General features: G+C 57.4%; 1 protein-coding gene across 1 annotated transcript in view; it reads left to right on the plus strand.

The window, feature by feature from the left end:
* The first annotated feature begins 3,540 nt into the window (after positions 1-3,540).
* The window catches only part of LOC140492481 (calmodulin-binding transcription activator 1-like), a 164,868-nt gene continuing 155,237 nt past the window's right edge, over positions 3,541-13,171 (plus strand). The window contains exon 1 of the mRNA XM_072591369.1: positions 3,541-3,754. Within this exon, the coding sequence (XP_072447470.1) occupies positions 3,541-3,754 (214 nt within the window). The remainder of the gene's footprint in view (positions 3,755-13,171) is intronic.

The following is a 13,171-nucleotide window of genomic DNA, read 5'->3' on the forward strand; positions in this document are numbered from 1 at the left end:
AGAATCATCATAGATTTCTAAAGTGGAAACTGTATTTAACTAACTTAGAGTCATAGAGCTGTACAGCATGGAAACAGACCCTTCAGTCCAACCCATCCATGCCGACCAAATATCCCAACCCAATCTAGTCCCACCTGCCCATATCCCTCCAAACCCTTCCTATTCATATCCCCATCCAAATACCTTTTAAATGTTGTCATTGTACCAGCCTCCACCACATCCTCTGGCAGCTCATTCCATACACACACCACCCTCTGGATGAAAAAGTTGCTGGAGTGTTTTGGTGGAGAGATAACAAAGTCCGATGAGGGTGATACAGGGAATTTCAGAAGGCTTCTAATTCAGTACAACATGACTGACTTGTGAGGAAAAGTTACAGGTTGTGGAATAAGAGGGACGGTTTGCACTGTGCATATGAAATCAGCTGATGATTTTTCAGCTGGAGCACGGTTTGTCGTGGTGTTCCCAGGTATTGACCCTTACATTTCTGAATATATTAATCTTGGTGTGCAGGGAACAATTTCAAAGTTTACAGATGAGACAAAATTTGGAAGAATTGTAATCTATGAGGAGGTCAGTGTGGAACTCCAAAAGCAGTAAGGAGATAGGTTGCAGAGTGGATTCAATGCGGGCCAGTGTAAGGTGATTCATTTTCAAAGGAAAAACATTGAAATAGAATTGAAAACAGGACGACAGTGATCTAAGTGTGTATATGTCCATGTCACTGAAGGTGGCAGGACAGGGCTGAGGGATCTATTAACAAAGCACTCAGTGACCTGGGCTTTAACAACAACCACATAGAGTAGAAGAGCATGAATGTGATGTTGAATTTGGTACAAGACACCTCATTGAGGAGCCCCTACAGTGTAGAAGGAGGCCATTCAGCACACGTTGAGTCTGTATCACATCTCCAGAGAGCACTGTATCCGCAACCAGTCCCCTGCCCTCCATCCTTTTCCCATTAATCCCACCATGGCACCACATCCTAACCTCCACATCCCTGGACACTATGGGACAGTTCCCATGGCCAACCCACCCTAACCTGCACATCCCTGGGCACTATGGGACAATTTCCCATGGCCAATCCACCCTAACCTGCACATCCCTGGACACTATGGGACAATTTCCCATGGCCAATCCACCCTAACCTCCACATCCCTGGACACTATGGGACAATTTCCCATGGCCAATCCATCCTAACCTGCACATCCTTGGACACTATGGGACAATTTCCCATAGCCAATCTCCCCTAACCTGCACATCCCTGGACACTATGGGACAATTTCCCATGGCCAACCCACCCTAACCTGCACATCCCTGGGCACTATGGGACAATTTCCCATGGCCAACCCACCCTAACCTGCACATCCCTGGGCACTATGGGACAATTTCCCATGGCCAACCCTCCCTAACCTGCACATCCCTGGGCACTATGGGACAATTTCCCATGGCCAATCCACCCTAACCTGCACATCCCTGGACACTATGGGACAATTTCCCATGGCCAACCCACCCTAACCTGCACATCCCTGGGCACTATGGGACAATTTCCCATGGCCAATCCACCCTAACCTGCACATCCCAGGACACTATGGGACAATTTCCCATGGCCAATCCACCCTAACCTCCACATCCCTGGACACTATGGGACAATTTCCCATGGCCAACCCACCCTAACCTGCACATCCCTGGGCACTATGGGACAATTTCCCATGGCCAACCCACCCTAACCTGCACATCCCTGGACACTATGGGACAATTTCCCATGGCCAACCCACCCTAACCTGCACATCCCTGGACACTATGGGACAATTTCCCATGGCCAACCCACCCTAACCTGCACATCCCTGGACACTATGGGACAATTTCCCATGGCCAACCCACCCTAACCTGCACATCCCTGGACACTATGGGACAATTTCCCATGGCCAACCCACCCTAACCTGCACATCCCTGGACACTATGGGACAATTTCCCATGGCCAACCCACCCTAACCTGCACATCCCTGGACACTATGGGACAATTTCCCATGGCCAACCCACCCTAACCTGCACATCCCTGGACACTATGGGACAATTTCCCATGGCCAACCCACCCTAACCTGCACATCCCTGGACACTATGGGACAATTTCCCATGGCCAACCCACCCTAACTTGCACATCCCTGGACACTATGGGACAATTTCCCATGGCCAATTTACCCTAACCTGCACATCCCTGGACACTATGGGACAATTTCCCACGGCCAATCCACCCTAACCTGCACATCCCTGGGCACTATGGGACAATTTCCCATGGCCAACCCACCCTAACCTGCACATCCCTGGGCACTATGGGACAATTTCCCATGGCCAACCCACCCTAACTTGCACACCTTTGGACGGTACGAGGAAGCCCAAACAGACACGGTGGGCGAGCTTGCAAACTCCACACAGTCAGTCACCTGAGGCTAGAATTGAAGCTGGGTCCCTGGTGCTGAAAGGTCACAGGACTAACCACTGGGTCACTGTACCTCAGCTGGAATATTGTGCACAGTTGTGCAACACTACAGGAAAGATGTAAATGCATTGGAGAGTGTGCATAAGTGGTTCATAAATAATGATTTCAGGGATGAGGAAATTTGGTCATGGGAATATTTGGAGAACCTGGGAGCACTTTCTTTGGAGAGAAGGAACTGTTGGGGGAGTCATGAAGAAAGTTATCAAAATCGTGACACTTCTGGTCAGGGCTGATGTGCAGAAGCAATTCCTGATCATGAAAACATGAAGAACAAGAGGATGTAGGTTTAATGTAGACAATGCAAATAAGGGAAGGATGATATAAGAGCAAACATACAGTCATGGAGACGTACAGCATGGAAACAGACCCTTCGGTCCAACCCGTCCATGCTGACCAGATATCCCAACCCAATCCAATCCCACCTGCCAGCACCCGGCCCATATCCCTCCAACCACATGTTTGTACAGCGAGTAGTTAGGGTCTGGAAAAGCATTGCCTGAAATTGTGGTGGAGGTCGGTTCCAGTGAGTCATTGGAGAGAGAGCAAAAGAGAAAATGCTGGAAAGTCTGAGCAGGTCTGGCAGCATCTGTAAGGAGAGAAAGGAGCTGACGTTTCGAGTCTAACTGACCCCTTGTCAAAGCTGAAGATTGGAGAGAGAGAGAGAGAGAGAGAGGGAGAGCACTGGATGATTATTCGGTAAAAAGGATCAATGTTCAAGGCTTGTGGAATGACACTGTCACATCCAGTGTGTGAGGAGGCCATTTGGCCCATCGGATCCACACCAACCCCTCTAAAGGGCATATCCCACCTTGCCCCTGTAACCTTGGATCTCCCACGGCGAACCCAACTTTCCCTCTGGATGAGGGTGTGATCGTAGACCTCCTGCCTCAGAGGGAGGGACACTACTGATCTATTACATGAGCTTGGCACCAAAGTAATGGGCTAGGCGCAACCCGATGGGCTGAAGGGGCTCCACTCCACTCGATGCTGTTGCGCGCACCCTGATTGGGCGAACGCAGCTGACCCGGTAATTGGCGACGATGCTGTCCAATCAGGGATGGGGATGCTGTGCCCAGCGCCGTTTTCATTGGCCCTGGCTCCAGCCAACCAGCGGCGGGCCGCGCGGTGAGTGGCGGAGCGGCCGCCAGTCGAGGGCGGGCACCGAGCGGGAGCAGCCAATGGGCGCGGGGCAGAGGCGGGGCCGAGGGCCAATGGGAATCGGAAGTAAAATGGCGGCCGTCATGAAGGCGGAAGGTAGGACCCTGGGGGTGGGGGACACAGAGGGTGACAGAGAGAGCCCGTGGGTGGGGGATAGAGAGACCCTGTGGGTGGGGGGAGAGGGACAGAGAGACCCTGTGGGTGGGGGGAGAGGGACACAGAGGGTGACAGAGAGACCCTGTGGGTGGGGGGAGAGGGACACAGAGGGTGACAGAGAGACCCTGTGGGTGGGGGGAGAGGGACACAAAGCCCTGTCCATGGTGAAAGACAATGTCCCCCTCCCATCCCGAACACACCCTCAGTCCCTACTCCCCATCCACCCCCACCCCCACCCCCACCCCCACCCACTGTGCATCTCCCTTACCCCCCTCCCCCCCCCTCCATTCACCGTTTCCCCGTCTTCACCCCCTCCCCCATTCCCCCTCCCCCGCCATTCCCCCAAACGTTCCCATCTCACACGTTTCCTCCATTCAAAGCCTCACTCCCCCCCCCCCCCCCCCCCACCGCACTAACATCACCATCCTGCCCAAAATGCATCCTCACCATTGGTGTGGGATCCAGTCAATGACCATAGAGTCTACTGCACAACCAGCTGGTACTGTCGGAGGGTCAGTGCTGAGGGAGCGGGCACTGTCGGAGGGTCAGTGCTGAGGGAGCGGGCACTGTCGGAGGGTCAGTGCTGAGGGAGCGGGCACTGTCGGAGGGTCAGTGCTGAGGGAGTGGGCACTGTCGGAGGGTCAGTGCTGAGGGAGTGGGCACTGTCGGAAGGTCAGTGCTGAGGGAGTGGGCACTGTCGGAGGGTCAGTGCTGAGGGAGTGGGCACTGTCGGAGGGTCAGTGCTGAGGGAGTGTCGCACTGTCGGAGGGTCAGTGCTGAGGGAGTGCCGCACTGTCGGAGGGTCAGTGCTGAGGGAGCGCCGCACTGTCGGAGGGTCAGTGCTGGGGGATCGCCGCACTGTCAGAGGGTCAGTGCTGAGGCAGTGGGCACTGTTGGAGGGTCAGTGCTGAGGGAGCGCCGCACTGTCGGAGGGTCAGTGCTGGGGGATCGCCGCACTGTCAGAGGGTCAGTGCTGAGGGAGCGCCGCATTGTCGGAGGGTCAGTGCTGAGGGAGTGCCGCACTGTCGGAGGGTCAGTGCTAAGGGAGTGGGCACTGTCGGAGGGTCAGTGCAGAGGGAGCGGGCACTGTCAGAGGGTCAGTGCTGAGGGAGTGGGCACTGTCGGAGGGTCAGTGCTGAGGGAGCGCCGCACTGTCGGAGGGTCAGTGCTAAGGGAGTGGGCCCTGTCAGAGGGTCAGTGCTGAGGGAGCGGGCACTGTCAGAGGGTCAGTGCTGAGGGAGTGGGCACTGTCAGAGGGTCAGTGCTGAGGGAGTGGGCACTGTCAGAGGGTCAGTGCAGAGGGAGCGGGCACTGTCGGAGGGTCAGTGCTGAGGGAGTGGACACTGTCGGAGGGTCAGCGCTGAGGGAGCACCGCACTGTCGGAGAGTCAGTGCTGAGGGAGCACCGCACTGTCGGAGAGTCAGTGCTGAGCGAGCGGGCGCTGTCGGAGGGTCGGTGCTGAGGGAGTGCCGCACTGTCGGAGGGTCAGTGCTGAGGGAGTGGGCACTGTCGGAGGGTCAGTGCAGAGGGAGTGGGCACTGTCGGAGGGTCAGTGCTGAGGGAGCAGACACTGTCGGAGGGTCAGCGCTGAGGGAGCACCGCACTGTCGGAGGGTCAGTGCTGAGGGAGTGCCGCACTGTCGGAGGGTCAGTGCTGAGCGAGCGGAGACTGTCGGAGGGTCAGTGCTGTGAGAGTGCCGCACTGTCGGAGGGTCAGTGCTGAGGGAGTGGGCACTGTCGGAGGGTCAGTGCTGAGGGAGTGGGCACTGTCGGAGGGTCAGTGCTGAGGGAGTGCCGCACTGTCGGAGGGTCGGTGCTGAGGGAGCGGACACTGTCGGAGGGTCAGTGCTGAGGGAGTGCCGCACTATCGGAGGGTCAGAGCTGAGGGAGCAGACACTGTCGGAGGGTCAGTGCTGAGGGAGGGGGCACTGTCGGAGGGTCAGTGCAGAGGGAGTGGGCACTGTCGGAGGGTCAGTGCAGAGGGAGCAGACACTGTCGGAGGGTCAGTGCTGAGGGAGTGCCGCACTGTCGGAGGGTCAGTGCTGAGCGAGCGGAGACTGTCGGAGGGTCAGTGCTGTGAGAGTGCCGCACTGTCGGAGGGTCAATGCTGAGGGAGTGGGCACTGTCGGAGGGTCAGTGCTGAGGGAGTGCCGCACTGTTGGAGGGTCGGTGCTGAGGGAGCGGACACTGTCGGAGGGTCAGTGCTGAGGGAGTGCCGCACTATCGGAGGGTCAGAGCTGAGGGAGCAGACACTGTCGGAGGGTCAGTGCTGAGGGAGTGGGCACTGTCGGAGGGTCAGTGCTGGTGGAATGGGCACTGTCAGAGGGTCAGTGCTTAGGGAGTGGGCACTGTCGTAGGATCAATGCTGAGGGAGTGGACACTGTCGGAGGGTCAGTGCTGAGGGAGCACCGCACTGTCGGAGGGTCAGTGCTGAGGGAGTGCCGCACTATCGGAGGGTCAGTGCTGAGGGAGTGCCGCACTGTCGGAGGGTCAGTGCTGAGGGAGTGCCGCACTATCGGAGGGTCAGTGCTGAGGGAGTGGGCACTGTCGGACGGTCAGTGCTGAGGGAGTGGCGCACTATCGGAGGGTCAGTGCTGAGGGAGTGCCGCACTATCGGAGGGTCAGTGCTGAGGGAGTGGGCACTGTCGGACGGTCAGTGCTGAGGGAGCACCGCACTATCGGAGGGTCAGTGCTGAGGGAGTGGGCACTGTCGGAGGGTCAGTGCTGAGGGAGTGGGCACTGTCGGAGGGTCAGTGCTGAGGAAGTGGGCACTGTCGGAGGGTCAGTGCTGAGGGAGTGGGCACTGTCGGACGGTCAGTGCTGAGGGAGTGGGCACTGTCGGAGGGTCAGTGCTGAGGGAGTGGGCACTGTCGGAGGGTCAGTGCTGAGGGAGTGGGCACTGTCGGAGGGTCAGTGCTGAGGGAGTGGGCACTATCGGAGGGTCAGTGCTGAGGGAGTGCCGCACTGTCGGAGGGTCAGTGCTGAGGGAGTGGGCACTGTCGGACGGTCAGTGCTGAGGGAGTGCCGCACTGTCGGAGGGTCAGTGCTGAGGGAGTGCCGCACTGTCGGAGGGTCAGTGCTGAGGGAGTGGGCACAGTCGGACGGTCAGTGCTGAGGGAGTGGGCACTGTCGGAGGGTCAGTGCTGAGGGAGTGGGCACTGTCGGAGGGTCAGTGCTGAGGGAGTGGGCACTGTCAGAGGGTCAGTGCTGAGGGAGTGGGCACTGTCGGAGGGTCAGTGCTGAGGGAGTGGGCACTGTCGGAGGGTCAGTGCTGAGGGAGTGGGCACTGTCGGAGGGTCAGTGCTGAGGGAGTGGGCACTGTCGGAGGGTCAGTGCTGAGGGAGTGGGCACTGTCGGAGGGTCAGTGCTGAGGGAGTGGGCACTGTCGGAGGGTCAGTGCTGATGGAGTGGGCACTGTCGGACGGTCAGTGCTGAGGGAGTGGGCACTGTCGGAGGGTCAGTGCTGAGGGAGTGCCGCACTATCGGAGGGTCAGTGCTGAGGGAGTGGGCACTGTCGGAGGGTCAGTGCTGAGGGAGTGCCGCACTGTCGGAGGGTCAGTGCTGAGGGAGTGGGCACTGTCGGACGGTCAGTGCTGAGGGAGTGGGCACTGTCGGACGGTCAGTGCTGAGGGAGTGGGCACTGTCGGAGGGTCAGTGCTGAGGGAGTGGGCACTGTCGGAGGGTCAGTGCTGAGGGAGTGCCGCACTGTCGGAGGGTCAGTGCTGAGGGAGTGGGCACTCTCGGAGGGTCAGTGCTGAGGGAGTGGGCACTGTCGGAGGGTCAGTGCTGAGGGAGTGGGCACTGTCGGACGGTCAGTGCTGAGGGAGTGGGCACTGTCGGACGGTCAGTGCTGAGGGAGTGCCGCACTATCGGAGGGTCAGTGCTGAGGGAGTGGGCACTGTCGGACGGTCAGTGCTGAGGGAGTGGGCACTGTCGGAGGGTCAGTGCTGAGGGAGTGGGCACTGTCGGACGGTCAGTGCTGAGGGAGTGGGCACTGTCGGAGGGTCAGTGCTGAGGGAGTGCCGCACTATCGGAGGGTCAGTGCTGAGGGAGTGGGCACTGTCGGACGGTCAGTGCTGAGGGAGTGGGCACTGTCGGAGGGTCAGTGCTGAGGGAGTGTCGCACTGTCGGAGGGTCAGTGCTGAGGGAGTGGGTGGGCACTGTCGGACGGTCAGTGCTGAGGGAGTGGGCACTGTCGGACGGTCAGTGCTGAGGGAGTGGGCACTGTCGGAGGGTCAGTGCTGAGGGAGTGTCGCACTGTCGGAGGGTCAGTGCTGAGGGAGTGGGCACTGTCGGACGGTCAGTGCTGAGGGAGTGGGCAGTGTCGGAGGGTCAGTGCTGAGGGAGTACCGCACTGTCGGAGGGTCAGTGCTGAGGGAGTGGGCACTGTCGGAGGGTCAGTGCTGAGGGAGTGGGCACTGTCGGACGGTCTGTGCTGCGAAATTGTTCTTGATATCCTGGACAAGACAGTTGCAGATGTTTCCGAAACTGATTTGTGTTCAGCAATTATTAACGTGAATGTTTCTGACTGGTATCTCTTGCTCACCCGATTCCCATTGCTCCACCAACGGGGACTGTGCCCTCACATGACTGATCCCTAAGGCCTGGAAATCTTGCCCGAACACTCCCCCAACACTCACACCCCCTCAGCCTCTCTCCCTCTCTGTATATACACATATATAATGCTTCATGAAACCATCCCTTCGTACCAAGGCTTGTGTTCGCTCTCATCACCATCTGAGCTGGTCTGTTGTCATTTATTTGTCCTTTGAGTGTGCTCCTGTGAAACACCTTGTTGTTTGGTGGCCTGTGAGAGGAACTGGATAAACCGAGTTATTGTTTGTTTCTCTTGGGGTTGTCTGCCAGATTTGCCTTCCGTGTTTGCATATATGACAACAGTGAGAACACCCCAGCCCTAATGGCTCTCCTGTCAAGCTGCCTGGCATCTCACTCAAACTCTAGGTGCATGGTGCTCCCCAATGATGACCCTTGTCTGGCTCAGGTTGGTTTTCTTGTTCCATACACAGCTGTTAGCCTGATTTGGCAGGGAGCTGCTGCTCCCTATGGCCAGGGGCAACCCGTATCATAACTCACTCTGTTCACATTTCTCTGTCTGAGTGTACCATCTGGACCAAGATGGGTGTCCCTGACCCTCCCCTGTTCAACACCCCCCTGCTCCGTACAGTTCAGCTGTCATCCTGCACGCTGTATTGAGCCATTTGGTGAGCTCGGCAGTCAGTCCGTCAGTGCATGTGTTGTCGCTGTAGCAGTGGAATGTGAAGCTGTGTTTAATGAGTGTCTGTGAAGGTGATGCCTTGGATCTTGCTGCATCCCTGCTGCTGTGAGCAGGCACTGTTGTTGTTTGACCCATGTCAGACAGCACTGTCATGTTGTTTTCATCAGCATTTAGACTGGAATCTGCTTTCAGTCTGCTGTGCTGGTCGGCCTGGGGATGTGGGGTTTCGTGCCGTAATTCAGTCTGCAGGAGTTATGGGGGTTACATGTCTGCGTTAGGTTTCTGTTTTGTGAAATCCCACTGCAGGCCAGCTCTCAGCCTGGCCACTGAAGGTTTACAATAAGCTTGTGAATTGTACCCTGCTGTTCCCTCTGACAGGTTGGTGCATCTGCACTGAGGAAAGGCAGATGGGAATTGGTATTTATTCCACCACCACTTAGATATAGGAGTACAGGTGACTGACTGCAATCTTGGGGAGATTGCAGCTGCAGTATGGTGTGTCACTCTGGTCTCCTAACCAATAGAAAGCTATCTTTGCCATCGAGAGAGATTCCATTAAACTAATTCCCAAGGTGGTGGGACTGACCTTTGAAGAGAGTTGAACACAAACTTGGAATAAGAGACTCACTATTTCCGACTGAGCTGAGAAGAGATTTCTTCATTCAGGCAGTGATGAATCTTTGGAGCCCGTATTCCCCAGGGCTGTGGAAATCTTTGCAAATATTCAAGCTAGGGGGTCAATAGATTTACCAATGTTCAAGACCTAAAGGGATCGGAGGAGAGTAAGGGAGTGTTGAAATACATCAGCCACAATCTCTCCATTTTCTCTCCTGAAATGCCGAGTGACCTCCTCCTTCCCCTATTTCCTGTTCCTTTGTGGGGTTTAAGTGATGTTGCTAATGCCTGGGTCAAATGGCATAGATCCCAGAAGCAAGAAACATTGCTTCTTTAACTCAGAGGAGCATTGTTTGTCGATCCAGAAGGTATTTGGTCAGAGAGGAAAGGTTCCCACTGGATGGGGTAACAGATCGGGAGAAAGTGAGGGCTACAGCTGCTGGAGATCAGAGTGGAGAGTGTGGATGGGGCTGGGAAAGCCCAGCAGGTCAGGGAGCATCCGAGGGGCAGGAGAATCCACGTTTGGAGCATTAGCCCTTCCTCAGGAATGTTGGCCCGGATTGAATCTGAGTCGCTTACAGGAATGCCAAATTGTGGGTGTCAGGTGTCAGCCCTTTAACCTGAGATGGTCAGAAGTCACATAACACCAGCTCACAGTCCAACAGGGTTTATTTGGAAGCACTAGCTTTTACAGCTCTGCCCCTTTTGTCGGGTGAAAAGGTTTGGTCACCTGCAGAGACTTATTGTTCAACCGATCGACATCCCACTCTCCCCACTTGTATGATCTTTTGATCTCTCTGCCCGTTATCTCTCCACCTTTAAATCCTGTCTCTGTGTGCTTCCCTCCACTTCACCCAACAAAAGAGCAGCACTCCAAAAGCTTGGGATTTGAAATAAACCTGTGGGACTTCTGACCTTGTCCACCCCAGTCCAACACCATTCCAATTTATATCAAAGGCTTAGATGAAGGGACGGAAGCTAAAATGGCTAAACCTGATTATGACAAACGTAGGGAGGAAGGTAAGTGACCAGCAGATCGAGATTGGTTAACTGAGTGGGTAAGGGTCTGGGTGGGTGTAACATCATCCATTTTGGCAGGAATAATAAGGGAACAGTGAGTGGCTCGGTCTTTGAGGTGCAGAGGGATCTGTGCATCATTGTGCATGGTTCACAGAGGCAAAAAATAATCAGCAGAGTCATAGAGTCAGAGAGATGTACAGCATGGAAACAGACCCTTCGGCCCAACCCGTCCATGCTGACCCAGATATCCCAACCCAATCTAGTCCCACCTGCCGGCACCCGGCCCATATCCCTCCAAACCCTCCCTATTCATATACCCATCCAGGTGCCTCTTAAATGCTGTCATTGTACCAGCCTCCACCACTTCCTCTGGCAGCTCATTCCATACACGTACCACCCTCTGGGTGAAAAAGTTGCCCCTTAGGTCCCTTTTATATCTTTCCCCTCTCACCCTAAACCTATGCCCCTCTAGTTCTGGAGTCCCCGACCCCAGGGAAAAGACCTTGTCTATTTACCCTATCCATGTCTCTCATAATTTTGTAAACCTCAATAAGGTCACCCCTCAGCCTCCGACGCTCCAGTTGTTAGTTACATCAGGAGGGGAAGGTGGCCTTCAGTTTGACGTGAGGCCATGGGACCATGTCTGCAGTACTGTGAGCCGCGTTGGTCTCGTGGGTTAAGGAAGCTCCTGGGAAGGAGTGCAGGCAAGGTTTACCAGACTAATTCTTTAGAATCATTGTCTAATCACAGAAGGTTAGGCTTGTACTCTCTGCAGATTAGAAGAGTCAGAGGCAATTAGATAGAAGTGTGTAAGAATCTGAGGAAGGGTCACTCGATGTGAAACCTTAACTCGGAATTCTCTGCACAGATGCTGTCAGAGCTGCTGAGCTTTCCCAGCCATTTCTGTTCCTGTTTTTGATCCTGACGGGGTATGGGGAGGATGTGTCCATTTGTCGGGGAAGCTCGAATCTAGAACGATGAAAGGGCCAGGGTGCCAATGTCAGACAGAGATGAGTGAGCCGTTCTCATTCTGACAGTCCTGGAAGTTGTGCAAACAGCAGAGCAGGCTCAATGGCCCCACCGGCTCCTGGGAGCAATGACGTGAGAATTTTACCCGCAGCTGTGGGTGGGACAGGGCCCTGTGACTCCCCTCGGTGACTGGGACAGGCCCCTGTGACTCCCCTCGGTGACTGGGACAGGGCCCTGTGACGCCCTCAGTGGGTGGGACAGGGCCCTGTGACTCCCCTCAGTGGGTGGGACAGGGCCCTGTGACTCCCCTCGGTGACTGGGACAGGGCCCCGTGACTCCCCTCAGTGTCTGGGACAGGGCCCCGTGACTCCCCTCAGTGTCTGGGACAGGGCCCTGTGACTCCCCTCAGTGTCTGGGACAGGGCCCTGTGACTCCCCTCAGTGTCTGGGACAGGGCCCTGTGACTCCCCTCAGTGTCTGGGACAGGGCCCTGTGACTCCCCTCAGTGGGTGGGACAGGGCCCCGTGACTCCCCTCGGTGACTGGGACAGGCCCCTGTGACTCCCCTCAGTGGGTGGGACAGGGCCCCGTGACTCCCCTCGGTGGGTGGGACAGGGCCCTGTGACTCCCCTCAGTGACTGACTGGGACAGGGCCCCGTGACTCCCCTCGGTGGGTGGGACAGGGCCCCGTGACTCCCCTCAGTGGGTGGGACAGGGCCCTGTGACTCCCCTCAGTGGGTGGGACAGGGCCCTGTGACTCCCCTCAGTGGGTGGGATAGGGCCCTGTGACTCCCCTTAGTGTCTGGGACAGGGCCCCGTGACTCCCCTCAGTGGGTGGGACAGGGCCCCGTGACTCCCCTCGGTGGGTGGGACAGGGCCCCGTGACTCCCCTCGGTGGGTGGGACAGGGCCCCGTGACTCCCCTCGGTGGGTGGGACAGGGCCCCGTGACTCCCCTCGGTGGGTGGGACAGGGCCCCGTGACTCCCCTCGGTGGGTGGGACAGGGCCCCGTGACTCCCCTCGGTGGGTGGGACAGGGCCCCGTGACTCCCCTCGGTGGGTGGGACAGTGCCCCGTGACTCCCCTCGGTGGGTGGGACAGGGCCCCGTGACTCCCCTCGGTGGGTGGGACAGGGCCCCGTGACTCCCCTCGGTGGGTGGGACAGGGCCCCGTGACTCCCCTCGGTGGGTGGGACAGGGCCCCGTGACTCCCCTCGGTGGGTGGGACAGGGCCCCGTGACTCCCCTCGGTGGGTGGGACAGGGCCCCGTGACTCCCCTCGGTGGGTGGGACAGGGCCCCGTGACTCCCCTCGGTGGGTGGGACAGGGCCCCGTGACTCCCCTCGGTGGGTGGGACAGGGCCCCGTGACTCCCCTCGGTGGGTGGGACAGGGCCCCGTGACTCCCCTCGGTGGGTGGGACAGGGCCCCGTGACTCCCCTCGGTGGGTGGGACAGGGCCCCGTGACTCCCCTCGGTGGGTGGGACAGGGCCCCGTGACTCCCCTCGGTGGGTGGGACAGGGCCC

The sequence above is a fragment of the Chiloscyllium punctatum genome, chromosome 21 (assembly GCF_047496795.1).
Source record: "Chiloscyllium punctatum isolate Juve2018m chromosome 21, sChiPun1.3, whole genome shotgun sequence".
In the NCBI taxonomy this organism is placed as follows: Eukaryota; Metazoa; Chordata; class Chondrichthyes; order Orectolobiformes; family Hemiscylliidae; genus Chiloscyllium; species Chiloscyllium punctatum.